The 25201-nt window shown below is 33.0% G+C and overlaps 1 protein-coding gene across 3 annotated transcripts; it reads left to right on the top strand.

Annotated features, from left to right (window-relative positions):
- The first annotated feature begins 1594 nt into the window (after positions 1–1594).
- Positions 1595–23489, top strand: LOC107954169 (syndetin). Of its 3 annotated transcripts, XM_041097572.1 has the most exons (26): positions 1595–2224; positions 2927–3094; positions 3689–3763; positions 5045–5123; positions 5703–5767; positions 6503–6592; positions 6716–6805; positions 6937–7023; positions 7272–7355; positions 8156–8275; positions 8840–8868; positions 8957–9089; positions 14440–14479; positions 14587–15020; positions 15800–16344; positions 16455–16518; positions 16641–16737; positions 16850–17013; positions 17419–17544; positions 18600–18670; positions 21596–21658; positions 21837–21909; positions 22605–22724; positions 22820–22897; positions 23006–23056; positions 23151–23489. In XM_041097572.1, exons 1-26 carry the CDS (start codon positions 1973–1975, stop codon positions 23250–23252), a joined length of 3300 nt encoding a protein of 1099 aa, XP_040953506.1. In that variant the 5' UTR covers positions 1595–1972; the 3' UTR covers positions 23253–23489. The 3 variants fall into 3 exon arrangements, with proteins under 3 accessions (XP_040953506.1, XP_040953508.1, XP_040953509.1); XM_041097575.1 differs by lacking the exons at positions 1595–2224; positions 2927–3094 and having other exon boundaries at positions 5708–5767; XM_041097574.1 differs by lacking the exons at positions 22605–22724; positions 22820–22897; positions 23006–23056; positions 23151–23489 and having other exon boundaries at positions 1684–2224; positions 18583–18670; positions 21837–21870.
- The last annotated feature ends 1712 nt before the right edge of the window (positions 23490–25201 follow it).

The following is a 25201-nucleotide window of genomic DNA, read 5'->3' as shown; positions in this document are numbered from 1 at the left end:
TTGATTGAGGCTCATTTTTTGTTGCAATTCATATTATACTTATGTTATTGATTGCTTGTTTTTTAATTGGATATTTAAGATGAATTCATAAGTGTTAAATGTCGTTCATTGTAGTAGCATCTTATAGCTTAGGTTTGACGACCGGACTGGGTATAAGGTGTTACATCTTAAGCTAACCAAAACACAATGTTTTAATAGGAAAATAAATTGAAACTAACATACATTAACAGAATTTCAAATGTAGTTGACCATTATTGGCTATTAACTGTTGCCTCCCATATTAAAATAAACAAGGGAAAACACTGGAGATTCCTTTAGCTCTATCTTTCTTACAAGGCTGTAGAGGGGAGTGTTAGAATAACGAAGGCTTCAACTTGCGATTTTGGGTTTGAAGGCAAGGGAAACACCACTGGTGAACATGTGAAGGCATCAACATCACTAGGCCCTTGTTTAAGCCTTCAGACAATCATTTTGAAAGATTTTTGACACCATATTTTCAAGATTGGTGAGATTAGGATGAAATCCCAACTTAATATCTCTAATGAAGGCTTTAGGGGGTATTTTACCAGTTTAGATTTGCATCTGAAGATTGCCCAAAAGCTACAATTTGTTTGGTTAAAAAGGGAGTACTTTAGTTACTAAAATGAAAATAAATAATTGAATGAAAAATAATGAGGTGGATATTAATATTTTAGGTGAAAAATTTAAAAATAGTTGGAATGCCATGTAATATTCCCATTTGCAATTTTAACTGGAGTGATCAAAATGAACAAACTTTGCATGTGAATGTCCATTTCACAAACTTTTTTTTGATACCTAAAATGAAAATTTTTGAAGATTGAGTGACTATTTATGTAGTTTACCTGAAATAAAATAAAATAAATTCTTAGATGAGCTCAAAGCCTTGAACCCGTGTTCAAGATTTGATAATTAAAATTTGTTTGAAAAAAATATTTTTATTAATTAAATTTAAAGTTAGAAAAACTTTTCAAAAATTTTCAATTTTACAAAAACATGTTTAGTAAAAACAATGAAACCATAATAATAATAATATTATTATTATTATTTAATTTTCACATATTTTTTATTTTAAAAAATTCAACCGAACGTGTTTTTATTTTCTCAAGAAAAATTAAAATTAAAATCACATCTATTTTTTGAAAACAAATATGAAATTATAATACTTTCTAAATAAGGCTATTAGAATAATATATGTATTTTTTGGTGTAAAGAATAATATATGTTTTAGCTTATACAATCATCATTTTTTAAAACTGGACTAGATCAGTTTGGTTGGGAATTGATTAAAGTATCGGTTCAGAATAATGATTATACTAATTGACTCATGAACTGATATGATTCGAGTTAAAAAATTAATTGATAGACAGTTGAATTAGTTTTCTCTATTTTTTAATATATATTTTAATTGTTATAATTTTTTTGGAACAAATCAATTGGAAAAAAAAAACAAATTTTGTGACCAATTTGATTATCCAAATAATAAATTTAAAAGTAGAGATTTGAAATAGAGTTAAAAATACACGATGAATATGTTATGTAGAAATAAAACTCAAAAATAGAAATGGGAGGAATTGTAAAAGTAGAAAGCAAACACGGTGCAAGGAAAATAAGGCCGTTTGTCCTGGAAGTCAAACCCTGTGACACTTCTCATTGGCTCATTGCATAAAACTCCAATAACTCTCTCACCGTTCCTTCCGTTGGAGCTTCAAAACTCAACTGCTCACTATTTTTCACCGCGAAATTTCAACCAAACAGTCCCTAACCCCCAAAAAGAAAACCAAAACCAAAACCAAAACCAAAACCAAAACCAAAATCAAACCTAATCTTACTCGGTTCCTGAAACCTCCTTCACTCCCCAGCCGATCCCAAAAAAGAAAGCAGATCTCTATAGAAGAAAAGAAAAGTCGTTGCGAGGCGGTGATGTTTGTTCTCGATCTGGAGTTGAAATGAAATGCAGCAGCCGCAGCCGAATCTGTTCCCCTTCGGCAGCGTTTTTGGCAATCCTTTTCTGTTGAATGCCGGCGTTGGCGATTTAAGTGACGCTGGATTTGAGAGCTCTAGGTTTTTCTTCTTGGTCCCGTTTTTATTATTTCAAGGCGGTGGAATGGATTTCTCCAATGTGGGGGAAAAATTCCTCAGCTCCGTACGTTCCGCCCGATCGCTTGGTCTCTTGCCTTCCGTTTCTTCTTCTGACCGCCCCGAGGTAAGCAATGTAGCTCAAGGTTTATTGAATCTTTTGATATTTTGATTCTTGAGTTTTATTATCAAGTCTTTGTTGAGGTTTATTCCGCTGCATTTTGCTTAGTTTTAAGAAATTTGATAGTTGTCATAAATTAGTTTTATTTTTCTGAAATTAAATTAATTTGACTGAAGTGAAAGTTAGTTTAGTTGCTGGACTTGCTATAAGTGCTGCATTCTAAACGACTCAAGGCTTTGTTTGGTTGTTACTTTTACTACTTCCCTTTTTCCTTAGAATTTTGCTACGAAGCAAATAATAATGCATGTAAACTGAACATATGACTAAAATGCAACCTTGAATTCTAATATAATTGTCCACTATAAAAGTAAAATCATGCGTTTTGTTTAAAAGAAATTAAAAAAAAAATCTTCAAGGGCATTATTTACTTTTTATATCTCTGCTCATGCAATTTTTTTATTTTTTTTTATTTCTGAGGCAAAATGTAAGTAGCAAAAGTAATTTCTGAACGGTCTCCAAGGAAAACAAACAAACAAACAGTGATAGAACTAGTTATGATTCTTTTATGTTTATTAATCTTGCTGGTTTTGTGATTTATATGACAGTCATGGTCTTTAGATGTTAGTTGATAGTTCTTATTGTCATGCTCACAAGCAATCTTAACTCAAATGAGTTGTAATTTCATATGTTCTTTATTATCTTATATAGGTTCCTGCCCGAGCTGCAGCAGCAGCTGCTATTGCTCGTGCCCTTGCAGGATTGCCTCCTCATCAGAGATATAGTTTTCCCTCGGCTTCCGAAGAACTGAGGTCAATATATGGAAGCAGACCTCAAAGTCAAGTAGTTGAGGAGCTGGAGGAAGACTTCTATGAAGAGGTATTTCTTGGATATTTATGAATAGTTACACAGGCATTAATTTTCATTTCAGAACCACTGTTGATCCTTGATAGTGCAATGCAAAATCAGTGAAGCTGTATGTTTATAATTTCAGCTTCTGTTAGTTTTATTAAGCTGAATACTAAGGAGTTAATATGGTTGCAAATTTTTTTGTTTCAAGTTTTATTTTTTTAGTATTTCTTTATTGCTCTATTTCTTCTATCCATAGTAGTCATATGCTGAAAGTATATGCTTTGAATGCATAGCGGGAAAGGACATGAAAGATACTGTTACGATATTGCTGGTGTGTTCTTGCTTTTCCATTTCTTGTTGGATAAGAGATTTTGAATACAGAGAGGAAGGGGGTAGGGGTGAAGGGAAGGAGCAACTGCAACCATAGTTCATTGGAAGCATATAAGAGATAGTTTGAAAGGAATAAAAAATGGAATAACTAGTTTCTGTTTAATTTATTTATTTCTATTCTACTCAAGCATGGCAAATTATTTTTTATGTTTCTTCAATTTGTTTCCCTCTAGTTTTTTAAAGTTGATTTTAAATATGGTCAAATTGTATTAAAAAAGTCTATCTATGCAGGAGTTTGATCCAATAAAACACATCCTGGAGAATATTCCTTCTGAAGAAATTGATCTAGAACATTTTGAGAAACAGGTATTGTTTTGATTTATTTATTTTCTTTTAATTTTCTTTTTGAATTAGACTATTTCCTATTCTACTAATATTCTCTGGATTCACTGATCAGACTGTTAAAAAAGGTGAAAAGAATGACTTAAACAGCGTTTGTCCATTTGGCACTTCAACTATTTATGTTGTGTGAATGTCAGAGTTTTAATGCTTTATGTATTCCTTTCTTGGTGATTTTGATCCAATGAATATTGGTCAACTGCTGTTCACTACAATGTTCAAATCACCTAAATTTTTTGTTTTGCCTCGAGCAAAAGCTTTTTTTTTTCATTTTTTATATTGATTTATAGTGCATATTATAAGTTATGCATATGAAATTAGTTTGCTTACTCTCTTCATGAATAGTTAACCTTTATGAGTCATAATCCCATTGCTTGCTGTAACTTGTTTCGTTGTCCACAAACAGTTCTTTGCTCATTGTTACGTGTTTGAACACGCTAATAACTGGTTATTATTTGGGCATTTGATCATGAGGTCTTCTGATAATGACAAAAGGTGTTGCCTGAGTTATCACTGGGCTGCTTTTTTGGTTTTTGTATTGCCTGAGTTTGACTAAGCAAGTGAGGAGCAAAGATCCTGGGGTGGACAGTATTCCAGTGAGCTAAACATGTTTACGATTTATTCCTTGTAATCTGTGCATAACCTTTTCTTGCCTATCCCTAATTTTACTTTTCAAGCATTTCAAGAGAAACTTGTTTGATTCTCTGAAGGCTATAACAATGGAGAGGTATAGTGTTCATCATGGCTTTGAGGACATTTGTGTTTCCATAGTTACTTTTATTTTCTTGAATTATGCCCTTTCCATGAATTCAATGATTATGTACTGCTAGTTGATATGGTCATTTGCACAAATCAATCCAGTACCAGGCCCTTTCTCCATCACCAAGGTTTCATCAAACTTCACTAATGAGAGTTCAGATTGAAACCATAAAAAAGAAGAAGGAAGGTTCCAGATGAAAGTAGCTATCCATGGAGCTTTAATGTATATCTTGTTAGCCGTTTGATAATTTTTTTTTATTACTAAATTTATAAACTTGTACTTATGTTAAATATGGCTGATTAATTTCACCTGTTTGAGCATTAGCTCACTAGTTTTTTTTTTTTGAAAAAATAGGTAATTAGTTGTTAAATGAGGATTTGGCAAAAGGCTGGAGAGGGAGTTCATAATGGATTGCTATGAGACAGCTTCCTCTCTGGAATTTTCATTAAGTTGATCTATTTGGTCATGCATCTCCATCTCTTTTGTAGGCCACTCTTAGATTAGCACAACTGGACATAGTAGCAGAACAGTTATCCCATCGGGTCATGGAGCATCATGAAGTAATGGGTAAGTTTTCTAATGAGATTTCTCACATTTTCACTGCAATTGCAAGGATGTAGACTCTATTATATAAATTCTTGCTCACCTATCAATGATTAGAATAAAAGGCATGTATTTTTGCATCTTTGAATGAAATTGTCAATTGATATTTTTAAACTCACTTTTCCCAACCCATACTTTTTTCAACTGCAACAACAATGCCAAATTAGGAGTCACTAATGTTGGCCCCATGTTGCTAATTACTCAGTAAAGATTGAAACATTAGTGTGCTTATTTGTAAGTTTAACTTGGCATGATGCGTTATAGTTTTGGTTTCATTGATGTTTGTATTAAGATATATACTTTATACATATATCTGTGGGGTTATACAGAGTGGTTGATTTGGTTGTCTTTTGGTTCTTTCTTTAGTTAAGGGGGCAATTTTTTAATTTAACTATTGCTTTGGAGGAGGGGCTGGAAGTGTTTAAGATTTTTTATTCTATCTTAGATTTTAGTTATTGTGTGTCCTATGTTGATGGTTTTTCAGAAGTTCAGAATTCATTTTGTCTTTCTTTAAGTGAGGTTTTGATACTTGCTTTTGGCCAGTGAAGGGTATGAATTTGGTCAGGGAATTGGAGAGAGACTTGAAGGTTGCAAATATCATCTGCATGGTAAGCATATGCATTGTAGTATTCATGTACGGTTAGGGTGTTCAAACGGTTGGTTCAGTTATTAACTGAACCGAATTACTATTAACCGAATTATCCGAAATGTAAAAATCTTTAACTGTTAACCGGACCGAAATTTTTTTCAAATACATTAACCAAACCGAAATATTTCGGTTTATTCGGTCGGTTAACCAAATTAACTGAAATTTATATGTTTTTGTCTTTTGGTTAAAATAAGTATAAAACATATAAAAAAATACATTGCTAATGTTCATTTTCTTTTTCTTTAATAGTTCAAAAAATTATATTATGTATAATATATATTATTTATTTCGATTAATATAAAAAATAATAATTCAAAAAATACATTTCTAATATAAAAAATATATTATATATAATGTATATTATTTAATTCGGTTAATTACCTGATTTCGAACCGAATTAATCGATAACCGAAATTTCAAAAAATCATTAACCAACTTCCAATTGAACTAAATTCGGCCACCGACCAATTAACCGGATTAGATCGGTTCAGTCAGTTAATTCGGTTTTAATTGAACTATGAACACCCCTATGTATGGTTGTTAAAGAACCACTTCTGGAGAAATGTCTGCTTATTTTTTCTGTTTGTTTCCCTGTACCTGGTGATTCTGATAACTACAGTTGATATTACCAGTACAGCTGTTATGCTGCTGCTGGATCTGTAGCTCATTAGAGTTTGCATTATGGTGTTTGTAGAATGGAAGGAGGCATCTAACCTCATCGATGAATGAGGTTTCAAGGGACCTTGTTGTGAATACTGATTCTAAGAAGAAGCAAGCTCTTATGGTAAACCTCTCTTATACATGCCTTACCAATGCCTCTCTTTGACTGTGACTATGTATTCCTTCCTTTTTGACTCTCTGGGAAAAAAGAATAATGTTTTAATATTCTTCATGGTTCTCATTACAGGACTTGCTTCTAGTATTGGCTGAACTTCTTCATGCACGGGATATGCAAGTATCTCTTGAATCCCTTGTTCAGGAAAATAATTACTGCAAGGTAGTTTGTGCCAGTAAGCAGTAACATAAGTTTCATTGCCTTTGATTCTTCAGTTTTTCCCTTCAATGTACTTTATCTTAATTATTTTCTATCACTCTAAAAGAATTCACTGAGTATAAGTTACTGCACAGGCATTTCAAGTACTATCCGAGTATCTACAAGTACTTGATAGTTTCTCAGAGCTCTCAGTTATACAAGAGATGAGCAATGGTGTTGAGGTGAGTATTAACTTTTTGTTATGTAGTTCTTACATAATTTTTATCAAAAGGTATTTATCTTTCTGTCTCCCTCTCTTAGTTTCTGTTTCTATATATATTAAGAGCGTATGAAAGCTATTTGTTAAGTTGTGATGCTGCATCTTATTTCTCTGGACCAAATTCTTGTTCGTTCTTATTCCTTGCTCATACCCAATTATGGATTAAAACCTAAAGTAAGCTTCTTTTAACTATTTTAATTATTAATGCAGTTTTGGCTAGGAAGAGCTCTTCAAAAGCTGGATTCACTCTTGTTAGGAGTGTGCCAGGAGTTTAAAGAAGAAGGCTATTTAACTGTCAGTTTTTATTCCCTGCCGCCAAATTATTTTATTTGTCTCAAGTGTTTTTAAACATGAAGTGGCTGCCTCATGACAAGTTCAATTTATGGTCAATATGCTTGATAAAATGGATGATGTATCATTTTTGCACCTTTGTACGACTATATTTCATTTGTATGCATGGAATACTAGTGACGCAGATTAGAAGATCGGCTACTGATGCTTGATACTTTGAGCATGAGAACTATCTCAACTTTGTTTTGATATTTTTTACTAGTGAAGATACTGCTGCGACCTCCTCCCCTGCTCCCTTTTTGATTTTCTGCTGGTCTAGTGCTTGTGTGTTTTCTCTTACTTACATGGAGACTAATCCAAGTTTTCTATTTGGTTTGTATGTGCATTAGAAACTCCTTTGCTCTATAGTCATTACTGGAACTCAGATCAAGGTTATTTAGTTTTCACTGATAGATAATTGCACTATTTTTATTGATAATAGAAGTTTTTATTATAGTTGCTGAGCTAGTCATTCTTTGCCTATGACACATGCTTGGGTTAATCAATTTTAGAAAATTTTAAATTCTTATATAGTATTATATTTTTTTCTTCGCCAAAATATTCAACTCTCCTTCTTTCTCATCTGGATTGGCTTTTTGGGTTGTTTTGCAATTAGCATAAATCTTCTCATTCTTGTAGTCTACATGCTAGGCCTTGTCAAGTTTATTTACATTTTTCTCACTCTTTTGAGGGAAACTGCATATTATAGTGTTTTCATTATTTATTCTTTCAAAATTGAGGTTAGTGTGTCTGTTTTGCTTCAGGTGGTTGACGCATATGCTTTACTAGGAGATGTCTCTGGTCTTGCTGAAAAGATGCAAAGTTTTTTCATGCAAGAAGTTATCTCAGAAACTCACTCTGTTTTGAAGAGTATTGTTCATGAGGTATGATGTCATATTAATGTTTTGGCAATATAGATGGTAGATTCTGGGAAAATACGTATGGTACCTCAGTTTTGTTTACTACTTAATTTTAATATACTATTTACATACTCTAGAAAATTATTTTAACTTGGTGATAAGTATGTGATGTGAAATTCTAGATTTGAGGCCTTCTCCCTTACAATCTATTAATGTACATGATGCACTACTTGATAAAGGATGCTGAGGTTACATAGTGCCTTTTCTAGGTAATTATATTGATACAAATTCAAATTTAGTGATTTGGATGATAATGTGTAGAGTTCCATACATAAACTAGCAGTCTTTTCCAGGGAGAAGGAATCTCGATTACACTGGTTGATCATTACGGACAGGAAACCATTAATAAAAGAGAGAACTAATCATAAATTTCTTGTTTGAGTCTTCCTCTGCTTCTCACTTTTGTGTAGGTCATTTTCTTGGAAAATTCTCCTTGGTCTTATTTATGTCCTCTTTGCCTTTTGCACCTTATGATACTATTTTTTCACTGTCTTATGATAGAACTTGATTGATTTATTAACTTTTCAGGATCAAGATGCACATTTGCAAAATAGTAGGTATGCTTTCTAAACTTAAGTAATTTTGTATCAATTATGTCTTGATATTTTGCCATGATCTCTAACTTACGTTTTGATTTGACTCCAGACTCACCTACAGTGATCTATGCCTTCAGATACCTGAATCTAAGTTTAGGCAGTGTTTATTAAAAACACTAGCTGTCTTGTTCAAATTGATTTGTTCTTATCATGAAATCATGAGCTTCCAGCTGGAGAATGAGGTCGACTTGAATCCTTCCTCTTTTGCATTTGTTTATGTAGAAAATTTGTTGTTGTTTTAGTGCTAGTGACTATTTCTGCTTAAAAACTCCTGTTGTATCCAACTATTTCTTCTTGTGAAATTTATGGAATTTGTTGGAATCCCTATAATTAAGGATAGAAATCTTACCTTATTACTAGTAGTTCCATTGTAAATAGAAACTAATCTCAGTTACTGATTCTTAGGAAATTAGGATTTGTTTCCTTTAAAATGATTATTCCTCTCTTTATAATTTGTAAACTAAAGCAGTAGAATTACAACAAAATTTTTTCCTCTGAGTTTTTTCATGGCATTAGAGCTTTAAGATTCATTCGATCCTATTTTTTTTCTCTAATTTCCCTTCCTAAAAATTCCTTCGGTTTAGTCCTCCAATGGGTGATATCAATGAAAATTTCTCTGAAACTGAGACATCACAAATAACTCAGAATATCAATCAGGGAATCACTCAAGGTGAAATTAATTCCTCCCTTATAATCACCAATCATTGGCTAAATGGGAAGAACTTCTTGCAATGGTCTCAATCGGTTCTTATGGTGATTCGCGGTCGTGGCAAATTAGGGTACATCAATGGAGAAATTCCATGACCAACCATAGCTGATCCTACTTATGCCACTTGGGAACTCAACAATTCAATTGTAATGGCTTGGCTAATCAATTCGATGGAAGGCCATATAAGCCGCACCTATATTTTTTTCAAAACTGCAGAAGACATGTGGGATGCAGTCAAAGAAAACTACTCAGATCTTGGAAACGCCTCCCAAGTATTTGAGATCAAGCTTAAGTTAAAGGATATCCGATAAGGAACACTCGAGGTAACTCACTACTACAACAATCTGAAAATTTTGTGGCAAGAACTGGATATGTATTATGAGGCAAATTGGGGTGAAGGCGTAGAACACAACAGGTTTATGACCTATCTCAACAATGAACGTCTTTATGAGTTTTTAGCAGGACTGAACCGTGAGTTAGATGAGGTCTGTGGCCGAATTCTGGGCAGATCACCTCTTCCAACGATCGGTGAAGCTTTTGCAGAAGTTAGAAGAGACGAAAAGCGTCGTCTTGTCATGATGGGAGATGCAAAGGAACCTAAACCTATGACCCCGATTTCTAACCGTCCTACTGAATCCTCTGCACTCATCTCCAAAGGTCCACAGCCACAAAAACGTGCTGGAAATGATTCTGGATCAACAAGACTATGGTGTAGTCACTGCAATCGTGTTGGTCATACAAAAGAAAAATGCTTCAAACTCCATGGCTATCCTGAAAAAAAAACAGAAGGATAATAAGACTGCCAAGTTTATCCTCCACTACTGTTGATGATGTTCTTGATGTTCGCTTAACCAAAACAAAACTTGAGACTCTCCATAAGATACTTGGTACTCCCACTACTCGTGGATCTCTAGCCACTCAAGGTACTGCCCTCAACATTGCTTTTGAATCTAGTAATCAATCTCCTTGGATACTTGATTCGGGCGCCTCCGATCACATGACAGGTGACTCCACGTTGTTTCACACCTACACTCCTTGTCATAACAAATCCCAAATCCGCATAGCTGACGGTTCTTACTCACCTGTGGCTGGAATAGGAGAAGTACAAATGACAGAGAGTTTTTCTCTTGATAAAGTCCTATATGTCCCAAACTTGTCCTGTAATTTACTTTCAATTAGTAAACTTACTAAGGATGAAAAAGTTCTTGCTGAATTTTCTGCAATTGGTTGTGTGATACAGGAACAGAAATCGGGGAGGATGGTTGGCACTGCTAAAGTTGATGATGGACTATATATTTGGAATAAAAACAGTACACAAGGGGGATTGGCTCTATCCACTTCAAAAGAGGACACTATTATGTTATGACACCGTAGGTTAGGACATCCTAACTTTGTGTATTTGAAAAAACATCTTTCCGTTGTTATTTCGAAATAAAAGTATTAATTCCTTGAAGTGTGAAATTTGCCAATTATCTAAACATACCCGTGTGCCATACCCATTAAAACCACATATTCAGTCCCAACCTTTTTCGCTAATCCATAGTGACTTATAGGGCGCAAGCCGAGTGAAAAATATTACAGGGGCTAGATGGTTTATAACATTCATTGATGATCATACTAGGGTTTGTTGGGTTTATCTACTCAAAGAAAAATCTGAAACACCCAAAGTATTCCAAAATTTTCACTCAATGGTTCGAACCCAATTCAACTCTACCATACATACCCTTCGTACTAACAATGGGAGAGAATACTTCAACTCTGTCTTAAGTCCATACCTTTCTGACCAAGGCATTATACACCAAAGCTCTTGTCCTGACACTCCTCAACAAAACGGGATCTTTGAGAGAAAAAATCGTCATCTCCTTGATGTGGCTCGAGCCATAATGTTCACTATGAATGTTCCAAAATACTTGTGGGGAGAAGCTGTCCTCACTGCCTGTTATCTCATAAACCGAATGCCATCAAAGATCCTCGATTTCCAAACACCTCTAAATACTCTTTTAAAGGCCTTCCCTCTTTTCATGTTCCTTATCTTCCAGCCAAAATATTCGGCTGTAAAGCTTTTGTCCATAACCATCAACCAAATCAATCAAAACTTGATCCTCGAGCCCACACCTGCATCTTCATTGGATATTCCCCTACACAAAAAGGCTACAAGTGTTACTCACCAACATTGCGCCGAATGTTTGTCTCTCGGGATGTTACCTTATTTGAAAATGAACCATACTTTGCAGCATCTCATCTTCAGGGGGAGATTTTTAATGAAGATGAGACCCTTAATACTCTCCTCATTATACCTCTTGATCCTAATACTACTATCACAAACAAACCTATCCCAGATTTAGTTGCTGTTTCCCCTGTGCAACAAGAATTTAACACTGTCCTTCCCAATAACAATACCTCCACCGAAGTAAAACAGCCACCTGATCAAGGAAAACAGCAAATACAGGTTTACTCCCGACGGAATCGTTCTCCTGAAACTGATACAGCAGTGCCAATTACATCTTCAACCGAGGACTGTTCTGAAACAGAAGTCCCACCTCCGTCACCATCCATCTATCTTCCAATTGCAGTTCGAAAGGGTACAAGGAGCTGCACTCAACATCCTATTTCTCGGTTTGTATCCTATGGAAATTTATCTAAGTCTTACAAAGCTTTTGTGACTATTGTTGATTCTGTAAAAACTCAAAAAAATATAGAAGAGGCTCTTGAATCAGCTGAGTAGAGACAAGCCGTGATGGAAGAAATGAAGGCCCTCAAAAACAATGAAACATGGGAAGTCTCGAATCTACCTAAAGGGAAAAAAACCGTAGGGTGCAAATGGATTTTCACTACGAAATTTAAACCCGATGGCCGTATTGACCGATACAAAGCTCGACTTGTGGCTAAGGGATTCACCCAAACTTATGGTCTCGACTACAATGAGACGTTTGCATCGGTTGCCAAGCTAAACACCGTTCGGGTCCTGCTATCTCTTGCTGCCAACCTTGATTGGCACTTGACTCAATTGGATGTAAAAAATGCTTTTCTCAACGGGGAATTAAATGAGGTGTACATGGATTTCCCACCCGTGTTTGAAGAAAACAAGGACCAAGTGTGTAAGTTGAAGAAGTCCTTGTATGGGCTGAAACAATCTTCACGAGCGTGGTTCAGCCGATTTGCAAAAGCTATGACTAGCAGAAATTACATTCAAGGACAGGCAGACCACACCATGTTCTACAAGCACTCAGAAAAGGGTAAATGCTTCATCCTTATCGTTTATGTCGACGATATAATATTAGCAGGAAATGACTCGAGCGAAATTTTGAGATTGAAAGAATTTCTTGGTACAGAGTTTGAACTTAAAGACTTGGGGAGTCTTAAATATTTTCTTGGTATGGAGGTAGCAAGGTCGAAAAAAGGTATCTTCATTTCCCAAAGGAAATATGTTCTTGATCTACTGTCGGAAGTTGGTTTGATGGGCAGCAAACCAGCCGAAACTCCTATGGAGTTTAACCATAAATTGGGAACTAATGAGGATGGAGAAGAAATCGACAGGGGGAGATATCAACGTCTAGTAGGAAGGCTCATCTACCTATCTCACACCCGTCCAGACATAGCCTTCAGTGTGAGTGTTATTAGTCAGTATATGCATGCCCCGAGGGAGAAGCACTTGGAAGCTGCATATAGAATACTAAGATATCTAAAAGGAACTCCTGGTAAAGGCCTGTACTTCAAGAAGACTGTCAACCGAAGCGTGGAAGTCTACACTGATGCAGACTGGGCAGGTTCTGTTAATGATAGACACTCTACAAGCGGCTATTGTAGTTATGTTTGGGGTAATCTCGTGACGTGGAGGAGCAAAAAACAGTCTGTGGTAGCACGCAGCGGTGCAGAGGCAGAGTATCGAGCACTATCTCATGGTATATGCGAAGGAGTTTGGATACAAAGACTTATGGGAGAACTAAAAGTGCCTTATACCAGACCTATGAAGATGTACTGTGACAACCAGGCTGCTGTCAGCATAGCACACAATCCTGTGCATCATGATCGGACCAAACATGTGGAAATAGATCGTCACTTTATAAAAGAAAAAATACACTCAGGAGAAGTATGCATCACCTACCTACCTACTAGACAACAAGTTGCTGACATGTTAACTAAAAGTTTGAACAGAAACATGTTTGAAGAACTTATTGGCAAGCTGGGTTTGATTAACATCTACACTCCAGCTTGAGGGGAGTGTTGGAATCCCTATAATTAAGGATAGAAATCTGTTGGAATCCCTATAATTAAGGATAGAAATCTTACCTTATTACTAGTAGTTCCATTGTAAATAGAAACTAATCTCAGTTACTGATTCTTAGGAAATTAGGATTTGTTTCCTTTAAAATGATTATTCCTTTCTTTATAATCTGTAAACTAAAGCAGTAGAATTACAACAGAATTTTTTCCTCTTGAGTTTTTTCAGAATTTTCTTTTCCCCTTAGTTAGTTTTAGGAATTATGGAAAAAGAATTTTAGTGGACATTATAGAGTATCTAAGGCCTGGAAATCTAGCTGCTTTATATTAATTTGTATGGAAGAGCTAAGTTAGTGTGGGAGTTATGCAGTTCCCTGCTTTTGCTTACATGGTTTTCTCTTTTTGTATAGTTTCTGTTGAGACATCAGTATAAATCTATTGTAATATATGGTATATAAGTATGTGAATCTATGTGGATTTATATGAAATCTTCTGTGGTAATTCTAGGGCCCTTTGTTTGCTCCTGCTTTCTTTCCTATTTGTGGGGGTTCTATCTCTTTTGATTTCGTCCATTTTGATTTTTTTTTTTATTTTTGTTGCAGGCTTTAGAGTGCCCATCAACAAATGCCAAATTGATGGAAGGTAGCATCTTTTTGTAAATACTATAGAGGTTGATCAAAGTGATTCAGTTTCTGAAAACCCTTGCAATTCCAATGGGTTAACTGCTCTTTCCCCCTCTGAATCTGTAGACAGGACACCAGGTTCATCTTCCTTAGAGGAGTCTACAAGATCCACTTCCTCAGCTGATATATCTGAAGGGACCTATTATGGAAATGTAGAATCCCATCAACCAGTTTCTGAGGGTAGAAATGGTGATGGTGCGACATCAAGCAGTGGGTCTCCATGGTATCATCTAAGGAAAGAAGCCATAGCTTTTGTGTCACAAACCCTGCTGAGGGGACGGAAGAATCTTTGGCAACTTACAACTAGCCGGGTACTAGTACTGCTTTCTTCTTCTGCTGCTTCTACAAGCATACATCAATTTTTGAAAAATTATGAAGATCTTAACACATTCATCTTGGCTGGGGAAGCCTTCTGTGGAGTTGAGGTAGTTGAATTCAGGAAGAAATTGAAGGGTGTTTGTGAAAACTATTTTTCAGCATTTCATCAGCAAAATATATCTGTAAGTCGGACTTTACACTTATTCTTCTTCATGGTTATTGTTCTTTTTGTTATTGGTTTTAGGTGTGGAGGGATTTAAAGTTCAGACTTTCTTCGGAGGCAGGGTGTGGCTATCGTTAAGTTGTTTCTAATCATGGGCTTCATTATTTTTCTTCTTGAAAAGTAGAGCAACTCACTTTTTTCATAGTAGAAGCACAGCCCGGTATTACAGCATTACAAAACTTGATGTCAAAACAAGAGACTCATGCTCTGAAGATGAAAAACGGAATAAAAACAGTAAAATCAAAAGTACAAAAAATAGGAAGCACTCTACACGGTAACAACATGCCACCAGAGAAATCCAAAGCAAAGTTGAAAGACCAGAAAACACAAACCAGCACTTAGAAATCATAAATTCTTGTTTGCATTGTTAGTATTACACAGATAATATTGACAGATTTTCAGGCCTCTTCTTATGGGCAATATTGCTTGTAGTAACTATTGATTTGGGAATCATTTGCACCAATTTATATTAAACTTTGAATAAAAAGTGAAACATGGAGCACTGATATTGTGGGACTGATATCAGTGCTTGCATGTTTATTCTTGCATATAGTCTGTTATAACACTGTTTTGTCTGTAGGCATATCTTGCTGTCGCATAATGCTGACACTTCCCATTTATGGCACCAACAATATTGGGAATTGTTGCTAATTTATTTCTGCAATCAATTTATTTCCTTCTGTCATATTATCCTAACAGTTGAAACAGGCAGGAGCTTATTTTCTGTTTCCTTTTCAGGCACTTAAAATGGTTTTAGAGAAGGAAACTTGGCTTATATTGCCACCGGATATGATGCAAATAATTAGTTTTGCTGGTCTAGTAGGAGACGGGGTACCTTTTATTGCAGCATCTGATGGTAACTCCTCTAAGCCTAGGGTGCTTCACACTGACAAATCAGCAAAAAAAATTGACAGAGTTGCCAAGAAGAGTGGATTTTCTTCTTGGGTTAGAAATGGAAATCCATTTTTGCTAAAACTAAGTGGTAGTGCCAAAGAAGCTAATGATTGCTCCCCGCTTAGTGGAGCAACCTCTGGTGAATACGAGGGAAATGTTCATAATCTTCATGTTGATATTGTCTCTTCCTGCAATGGTGATGTAAACCATATCAATGGCTCCAATTCTATATCAGAAGAGGAAAATGAGGATTTACTTGCTGACTTCATTGATGAAGATAGCCAACTCCCTAGTCGAATATCACAACCCAACTTTCCAAGAAGTCGCTCGTTGCATTTCAGTAATGATGAGTTTACAGCACAAACTGGATCATCTGTTTGTCTTCTAAGGTTAGTGCTATACAGATAAAGAAAAGTATGAATCTTGCAATTAAGAGCTGAATGCTGATTATGTTCTTTATGTGAGTACAATTGAGCTGTTTTCTAATTTTTAAACGTAGGTCAATGGATAAATATGCAAGGTTGATGCAGAAACTTGAAATAGTAAATGTTGAGTTTTTCAAGGTGTGATTCTGGTTAACCTTTCTTTTCCTAAGCTTTACTTCTTTAACTGCCGAATTCGATCCGAACACTGATTTTTCTTTTCCCCTTTAAATTAGTCTTCCTGATTCAATATATTATTGCAGGGCATATGCCAGTTATTTGAGATGTTTTTCTATTATTTATTTGAAGCCTTTGGTCAGCAAAACATGGGTTCAAGTGGAAAGGCCGATTCTCTTACTTGTAAGTTAAATTTTTGTGAATACATGATGGAAATTCATTTGTCTATTAATATCTCTTTCAGTTATGTGTTCATTACTCATTTGTACATTTCTTTTTTTGTGCGTAATCCTAGATCGGTTAAAGAGAGCCTTATCAAGAATAACAGTGGATTGTGATCAGTGGATCAAAAGTCCATCAGGATCCTTATCATCTACATCTGCACATGCAGATCTGACACGTACTGCTCCTCAAAGTTCAAATTTTGGTCATGCAGCAGGCGTGTCATTTGGTCTAAAGGTATAAAGTAAATTTCTTTGTATAAGGTATCTACTGATTGATAGGATGATATTGATATGCATCTTCCTGAAATTCCTGTTCTTCCCTGGATTGGATGGGCAAAACTGCTCATGGTTAGCAGATTCTCTTGTTCTCTTTTCACCTTCTGTATTATTTGGGTAGATGTATTAATGTGATATTAACTAAGAACTAGAAAAGAATTTCGTTTGTTGATGCAATAATTTTCATAAAAATGCTATGCACTGACTCTACAAAAAGAATACATCGAATGCATAAAAATACATACTGTTTCCAATTCTTGATTACTTCAAACTAAGGTTCCTTTCTTTGTATTTTGTTCTTGATACTGGAATGAAGCATTTGGAAATATATGTCCCTGTAAATAACATGACCCATATGTTGCAGGAAAGATGTGCTGGTGCTGATACTTTAGCCCTTGTTTCTCGTATATTGCATAGATCTAGAACTCATCTCCAATCATTGCTGCTTAAGAGTAATACAGCTATAGTTGAAGATTTCTTTGAACACGTGGTATGTTTCTCATTTTCAATAATGTGGGTTAAGGAAATTCAAAACTTAAGTGATTTACGTTGACGTACATTTTGGTTTTTGTCTGAATAAGACCAGAATAGTTATTAATTGACAATATAGGGCCACTGTGAATCCACATTAACTGGAACTGAAAAATACTAGCAATAAGAAAAGGTATTTCAAGACTGTCCTGATTTGTGTAATGAGGTATTTCAAAAAAGATGAGTTTTATTAAATAAATGGTCAATGCTGTAAACGATCAAGATTTTAGTTATACCTTCCATAGAAAAGCAAGTACTTTGTCCGTCTAGACAAGAATGGGGGTCACTTTACTGAATCTTCTGAGTGACTTTGTGAGGTCAGTAATAGAGTATTGGTGACCTGGAGGACTATAAGTTATAAAAAAGTGCAAAGTTTAATCAATTTCTCTTTATTCATACATTGTGTTCTGTCCAAAAAGTCAAAATGCTGGTCATAGTCAATCAACCAACAGTGAAATGGAAATAATTAAAGGATAAAGACCTAGTAGAAGAATTATCATACCCAGATAACTGATCCAAGTAGAATGCAAAAGTAAATGCCACTGAAAGAGTTAAAGGATGCAAAGCTTGATAAAAGAAATTTAATTTCCCATTTTACTGGCTTATATTAGTTTGATTGAACTTTTTTGCACATATTGAACACATCATAATATATTCAAGCATTTGTTTTGTACTAAATACATATCGAATTCAGTGAAATCATTCTTTGGTGCAATGTATGATAAAAATATGTGAATAGTAAATCCAACCAACCAAGCCAGATTCTTTGAACAATTAGTTGTGGGAATCTGTAAATTATGAAAATATAGGCTCTTGAAGGGTTTTGACACCATCTTCTGCTAGATACCTATGATGACCGTATCAAATAAGTTTCCCTTCGTTTAATACATTAGTGAAATTCATTATTGGTTTTCCAAGTTAGTTTACTTGTCTAATCAACTGCAGCTAATTATATGTATATGTTGAATTTTATTTATTCTGATATTCTTCCATTAAGTTACTTTCTATTGCCAGATGGATTCAGTTCCAGATCTTACAGAACACATACATAGGACAACCGCAAGAGTGCTGCTCCACATTAACGGGTAAGATCATTAAATATCTCTTTTGATGGACAACCACGATTGGTTTCTCTTGTAGAAGCCAAAAAACAACCAAAAGAGTGCATATGAACAAAAGCTAAAATCTCTTCTGACAGATCATAGATTTTCATGGAAAAGAAAAACCATAATCTTACTTCTATGAATCATTAAGATTGATTACATGATAATATTAGAAATTTCTGCATTTTGATCTGTGACTTGGCTTTTGCTTTATGGTAAAATTTGAATGAAAATGCAATAAAAAAGCAAGGAGCAAAAGAGATAATCCTTTGTTTCTTATGATTTTAGACGTTGATATCCATGTATGCACGTCTATGGCCCTGTGAATGCTAGGACTGATTTTAAGATTAATTTCTTCATTCAAACTTGTAATGTCCAAATTGCTGCAGTAGTCTTTGTTTGCAGCTGAAGTCCATTCCAAATTGATTGAACCAAGGAAGATTAGAGATGGCAAAACGAACCTGAGCCCGAATACCTGACCTGAAAATAATCAAGCCGCAACATGTCCAAACTCGATTTGACCAAAATGTTAAAAAGCCAAACCTAGAAAAACCCGAACACGAAATAACCCGAACCCAAAATGGCCCGAGATTGAAATGGACTGAACTAAAAAAAGTCCAAACTTAAAAAAGCTCGAGCCCAAAAAAACTAAACCCAAAAAACCTTGAACATGAATTTAATACTAAAAATAAAATAATCAAATTTTTAATTAAATGTTTTTTATAAAAAATAATAATTAATTTTATTCTAGCATTTTAAATAAATTGTTGAAAATTAAATTTTAATATATTTTATATATGATGAAATAGTAATTTTTTAAGAAAGTGGGATTACCACTACCATTTAGAAACAGAAAAGCTTTATGCCTTTAGTACCTAATTTTTGAGTTTGCTCTCTTTAACTTCTTGTCTTAGCATTTAGCAGTATTATTTTAGCTTTTGATTCTTGAAATATAAATTTACATTGGACCGTTTAATTTTTATTTTAAATGATTTAAATATAAGAAATATTTGTATATTATAAAGCAATATCTATATCTCCTGCCCTAAGTATTGGTAAAAAAATATAGTATAAAAACTAAAAATTACAATAAATACTTTTTTAAGGGAAAAGATAAAACAATACAATCTAAGAAATAAGAACACTAAAGAAAAACCTCAAGCTCGAATTCTAATTTCATGATTCACAAATTAAATTAAACGTAAGGACATACATGTATGTAAAACAATGATTAAATCAATAAAGATGAACGGTAAAACATGCATCTTATAGCAAGTTAAGAAGTTGAAAAAAAAATTAATAAATAAATATAGTTGCCCGTGGGAGAGAGAGAGAAAAGTTATGTAGGGGGTTTTATTACTCTAAAATATATATTAAGATTCATATAGTAAAGCAATAATGAAAATGATTTAAAATTTATGCTAAACATTTATTGTGAATAATTTAATAAAAAAACATAATACCAAACATTGCTAGTAAATTGTTATTAAATTCATAAAACCAAATTTATCTTTTTTTTTTTATTTTATAGAAAATAACGTCAAAGATATATATAATTTGTTAAGATTTGTTCATTTATATAATAAAACTATAAAACCATCATGAATGTCTAGATTTTAAAAAAATATAGCACATATCATTTAATTTAATTTTGGTAATTACTTCATCAATATACTTTTGTGTTATCGAATGAAAAAATAGGGTTTGAATTTTTATTAGTTGAGATAAATAATTTTTTTTAAGTTAATAAAAGTTTGTTTCTAAAGTTTTATATTTAAAACATATAATTTATGTAATCAAATATTAATACATGAAAGTATAATTTATTTTTAGAATTTAAAAGTATCATATATTTTTAAATGATTATTATATATATTATTATTTAGTATTATATCATATCAAACTTTTAGATTACTTCACATGGTAACATTTTTTAATAATAAAAGTTGAATGCCAACTTATATTGTTCTCGTAAGCATAATCTTTTTGCATTTTACAAATGTATAAAAAAACTTGTTTTATTTTCTAAAAGTTTCTTATTTCATAATGAATAATAATATAAAAGATAATGTATTATTCGGGAATCAAGTTTACCTTATCAAATATTTTAAATGAATTTAGTATATCATATCTTTATAATAAAATTATTTAAAGCAGTTGATTTTATATAAAAAATTAATGTTAATATCATTTTGATGCTCACAAATATAAAATAACCAATATTGATTTTAATAAAAATATAATTAAAAATATTATATTACAACAAAAGTTTACTCAAAAATAATAATCTAATAATTTATATTGAGATGTAAACATTAAAGTTATGTATATTAATTACATCTAATATAAAATAAACTTGAACTTAACCTGAACTTGAAACAATTCAAACACAAAAAAAAACAAACCTGGTAAAACTTGAAAAAAACTTGAACCTGAAATAACTTGACTTAAATCCGTCTGATTGCCACCTCTAAGGAATATAATCTGAGGTAAAAAGATAAATAAATAGAGTTGAAATGTTCTTAAACTGTTGTGTCCAAATGCTGAATTGTGAGAAATGGGAAGGAGAGTAAACACAAATGCAATGGGTAAACACAAATGCTGAAATTGCAGTCTATCTGAAAATCCATCAAGGTTCATGACTATAATTTCAGTCTGTGGTTGACGTGGGATAATATACTATTTCTCATGCCAACCCAAGTAATATTATGTTGCATGCTTTTGTTTTTTGTAACCAATTAAGTGAACGTTTGCTTTAGCTGTTGGACTTTTGATATTCTAGAATGAATCAACATTTTCAGTGAGGTATTTAATAATATTTATAGGCTGGCGCAGTACATTGCTGCTAGTTGTACAAAATTGCTTGTGTCTGGACTTTTCTCCTAAAGAGCTGGAATTTCCTGGCAGGTATGTTGATCGAATTGCTAATGCAAAATGGGAACTGAAAGACCTTGGGATGGAGCACAATGGGTATGATCTCTCAGGATCTTCTTTCATTACAAGTCATTGCTTTCATTTTGTTTTTGTTTTTTTTTTTTTCAGTTTTGTTAACTCATATTTGCCCATAGATTCATGCCATTATCTTTGCTTTAATAGATCCTTGATCACCATTTGATGAGGTCTCTGACATGAGTTGTTCAATGAATAGGTATGTGGATTTGTTGTTAGGAGAATTTAAGCACTATAAAACAAGGCTTGCTCATGGGGGAATTCACAAGGAGGTAACATCATCCACCTTCCTGTTAAATTCACCAAAATAACAGAATTATTGAATTACAAAATTGTTTGCCTATTGCTTTTTGTTGCCACTTGATTAACTGCTCTTGAAGGAACCATTCATGTTGGAAATGATCTAGTTTGCAAATTAGTTAATAATACTGGGTTTTTGGTTATCATCCTAATATGATAATCAGGACTGGGAACTAAAATTAAGGGAGGAAGAAAGAGAAGAAAACATTATAACCAGATTGGACAATGATAATGGTGACTTAAAGTCCATAATAGAATGTGAATTTGCTTCCTTTGCAGTTGCCATAGTGGAACATAAAGGCTACATTAGTCTTAACTCTGCACTAACACTCATGTCTGGCACATTCTTTGTATGGATATGGCAATGTGATCTTCTAAAGATCCTCCAGATACATGAAAAGACTTGGAAAAAAATGAACACACCTATATCGGATGCATACTCGTATCTGACACTCACATTGGAGTTTGAGTAACATAGGATAAAGGTGAATATGAAATCAGCATCTAATTTGCAGAAAGAATTCAATGGATTGATGTTTAATGTTATTATTTTTCATGAATCTACTTGGTTATCATGTCTTTGCTTTTTGATGAAAGAATACACATCAATTATCAGAAATGTGAAATGACCTAACATTAAACTCGAACTTTGTTTTCTGTGAGTTAGGTTCAAGACCTTCTCTTGGACTATGGGCTTGAAATTATTGCAGAAACTCTTATTGAAGGTCTATCACGAGTGAAAAGATGTACTGATGAAGGACGAGCTCTCATGTCATTAGACCTTCAGGTGATGATTTAAGTTTTAACGGGAATTTGGTATGTAGTTCCCATGCCTTCTTTTCATCTTCATCAATTTTAGGGACTGAAACCTTTTTCTTTCAGGTTTTAATCAATGGCTTGCAACACTTTGTCTCCTTGAATGTGAAGCCAAAGTTACAGATCGTTGAAACTTTCATCAAGGTAACTGCATAGCTAACATGGTTGATTCAGAAACCTATGCTGTAATCGCTATCCTTCATATCAAGTTCAGTCAAAATTAATTGCACTCTCCATGTTTGCTCATGTCAGGCTTATTATCTCCCTGAAACTGAATATGTACACTGGGCACGAGCTCATCCTGTAAGAAGTCTTCTGTGCTAACGTTTCGTTTTCATTCACACTTTATCTGCTATTTTTATAACTTAGAAACCTGAAAAATACTTTTACATTGCAGGAATTCAGCAAGAATCAAATTGTGGGATTGATAAACCTTGTTGCTTCAATGAAAGGTTGGAAAAGAAAAGCCAGGTTGGAAGCGCTAGAAAAGATTGAATAAACAGGTACATAGCCTTGGAATTACAACTTAAAGTTTCACTTTCATAAATTGATTTTTTTGGTCTTTATAACAAATTGATATGTATATCTAATAGTTTCTGGATTCCTGTTTCTTAAATTGAGTGCAATTGGGGTTTGTGTATCTTCAAAATGTCACTGTTTATAATACAAAGAGTAATGATGTCTAATGTAATCTTGAGTAACACTTTCTGCTAAATAATGAGTTTACTTTTAAGTATGGAAGCTCAAGGATATTTTTTCCCCTTAAAAGTAATCGCATTTGATATTTTAATCTGATATATGCACGAACTGAGTATAGTGTATGATCCTTCACATATATGCAAATATATGTATATATATATTTAAATTGTGTTTATCAGATGTATATACTCATAATTGCAAATCCGAATGGAACTAAGATAGCTTTTGAATTAAAGCCAGATTCATCATCTTGAAGTGCTGATAATTGGATACTATATTATAATTCCATTAATTTGGAATAAAATAGGCAAATATTGATGGTAATATTTTATCTGAGACATTAAATTATGCATGTAAAGAGTAGTTAATTAAATTCATGTGTTAATGAAAGGTTAATTTGGGTTGTTTTATCTGGTCGAAAACCAAAGGTGATTGATCAAGGGAGTCAAGGGTAAGTATTCTTGTTGTATATTTTTAAGCAAAGTTTGGAACGAAATGAAGCCGAAAAAACCTGGCTCGGGTCTTGGACAATGGTTCATTTTTGTAATTTAAGTCGGTTTATTTGGAATATTTACTAGTGTGGTAGCCTGGTTTCACATCGGGTTAATTGTTAGCGTTAAATATGTATTTATCTTTATTGGTAATTTTGGAATAGAGAATTATATTGCTCTCAATATATATATACTGAAGAAATATACTATGACCTCTTAAGCTGGGTATGTACAAAATATGAATAAATATGATCATGCTAGCTAAATTGATACGTTAAATGTAAAATATTTATGGTAGTGAAAAAAAGTTCTTCAAATATCAATGATTTTCTTGATAAAGGTTGGAGATTAATAAATTACTATATTGTGTGGAAAACAAAACTTATGACACGTGCTTCATTGCATTTTGGAGTTTTAAAAATGTTTTTTAATTGCAGAACTAATGAAGAATATTTGATTTTTTAAGTCAAAATTGTGATGAAAAGTGTTTTTTCACTTAAAAGCAAAAGTTTTTGGAAGTGAAAATTATAGAAAAAGGAAAATTTTATTTGTATTAACTATTTAAAATATATATAAAAATTAGATTAATTTATATTTTATGTATTATTACATTAAATTATTTAAATATTTCATGTATCATTATATTAAATTATTTAAATATAATTTATTACTATATTTAAGTTTTTAAAATATTTTAAGTATTATTAATTTTATAAATAATTTATATTAATTAATTAAAAGGTATTTAAATTTATACTTCATGTACCATTATATTAAATTATTTAAATATCATATAAATTAAATATTTTTTAATAATTTTATTATAAGTTCTGATTATATATGTTTTTTTTTAAGATAATGCCTAAAACTATTCATAGCTCTTCCTTAACTCATAAATAGGAGAATAATATGCTTCAATGCACTCAAACTCACATCATTTGCATTAACAACAATACTCATGTCAATTGAGTTAAGACTCAATCGGTAACTTAAATTATTTTTAACTTTTCACTATCGTGTCTAAATATTTTTTTAATAAATTAATTATAGTTACTTTCTCGATAGTCAAGAGGAAGTTGGTTGAAATTATTTATCTTATAAACAAATAACCCTATAATTTAGAGAAACATAATTCTAGGAAATAATGTGTTAAAATTTAACAAATACAAAATTAAAATTTCAATTGACAAGTTATCAAACCTAGATATTTATACTTAAAAAGAGATAAAATTAATTAATTAGATCTTGAAGACACAAA

Source organism: Gossypium hirsutum, chromosome D07 (genome assembly GCF_007990345.1).
Source record: "Gossypium hirsutum isolate 1008001.06 chromosome D07, Gossypium_hirsutum_v2.1, whole genome shotgun sequence".
Lineage (NCBI taxonomy): Eukaryota > Viridiplantae > Streptophyta > Magnoliopsida > Malvales > Malvaceae > Gossypium > Gossypium hirsutum.
This window is presented reverse-complemented; position numbering and strand designations above follow the sequence as displayed.

Excerpts from the sequence above, each read along its gene's own strand:
- LOC107954169 (XM_041097572.1), top strand. The coding sequence starts at position 1,973 with ATGCAGCAGCCGCAGCCGAATCTGTTCCCCTTCGGCAGCGTTTTTGGC. Across the intron at positions 7,356-8,155 it reads AAGAAGAAGGCTATTTAACT|GTGGTTGACGCATATGCTTT; the intron begins GTCAGTTTTTAT and ends GTTTTGCTTCAG. Across the intron at positions 21,910-22,604 it reads ATGGGGGAATTCACAAGGAG|GTTCAAGACCTTCTCTTGGA; the intron begins GTAACATCATCC and ends TCTGTGAGTTAG.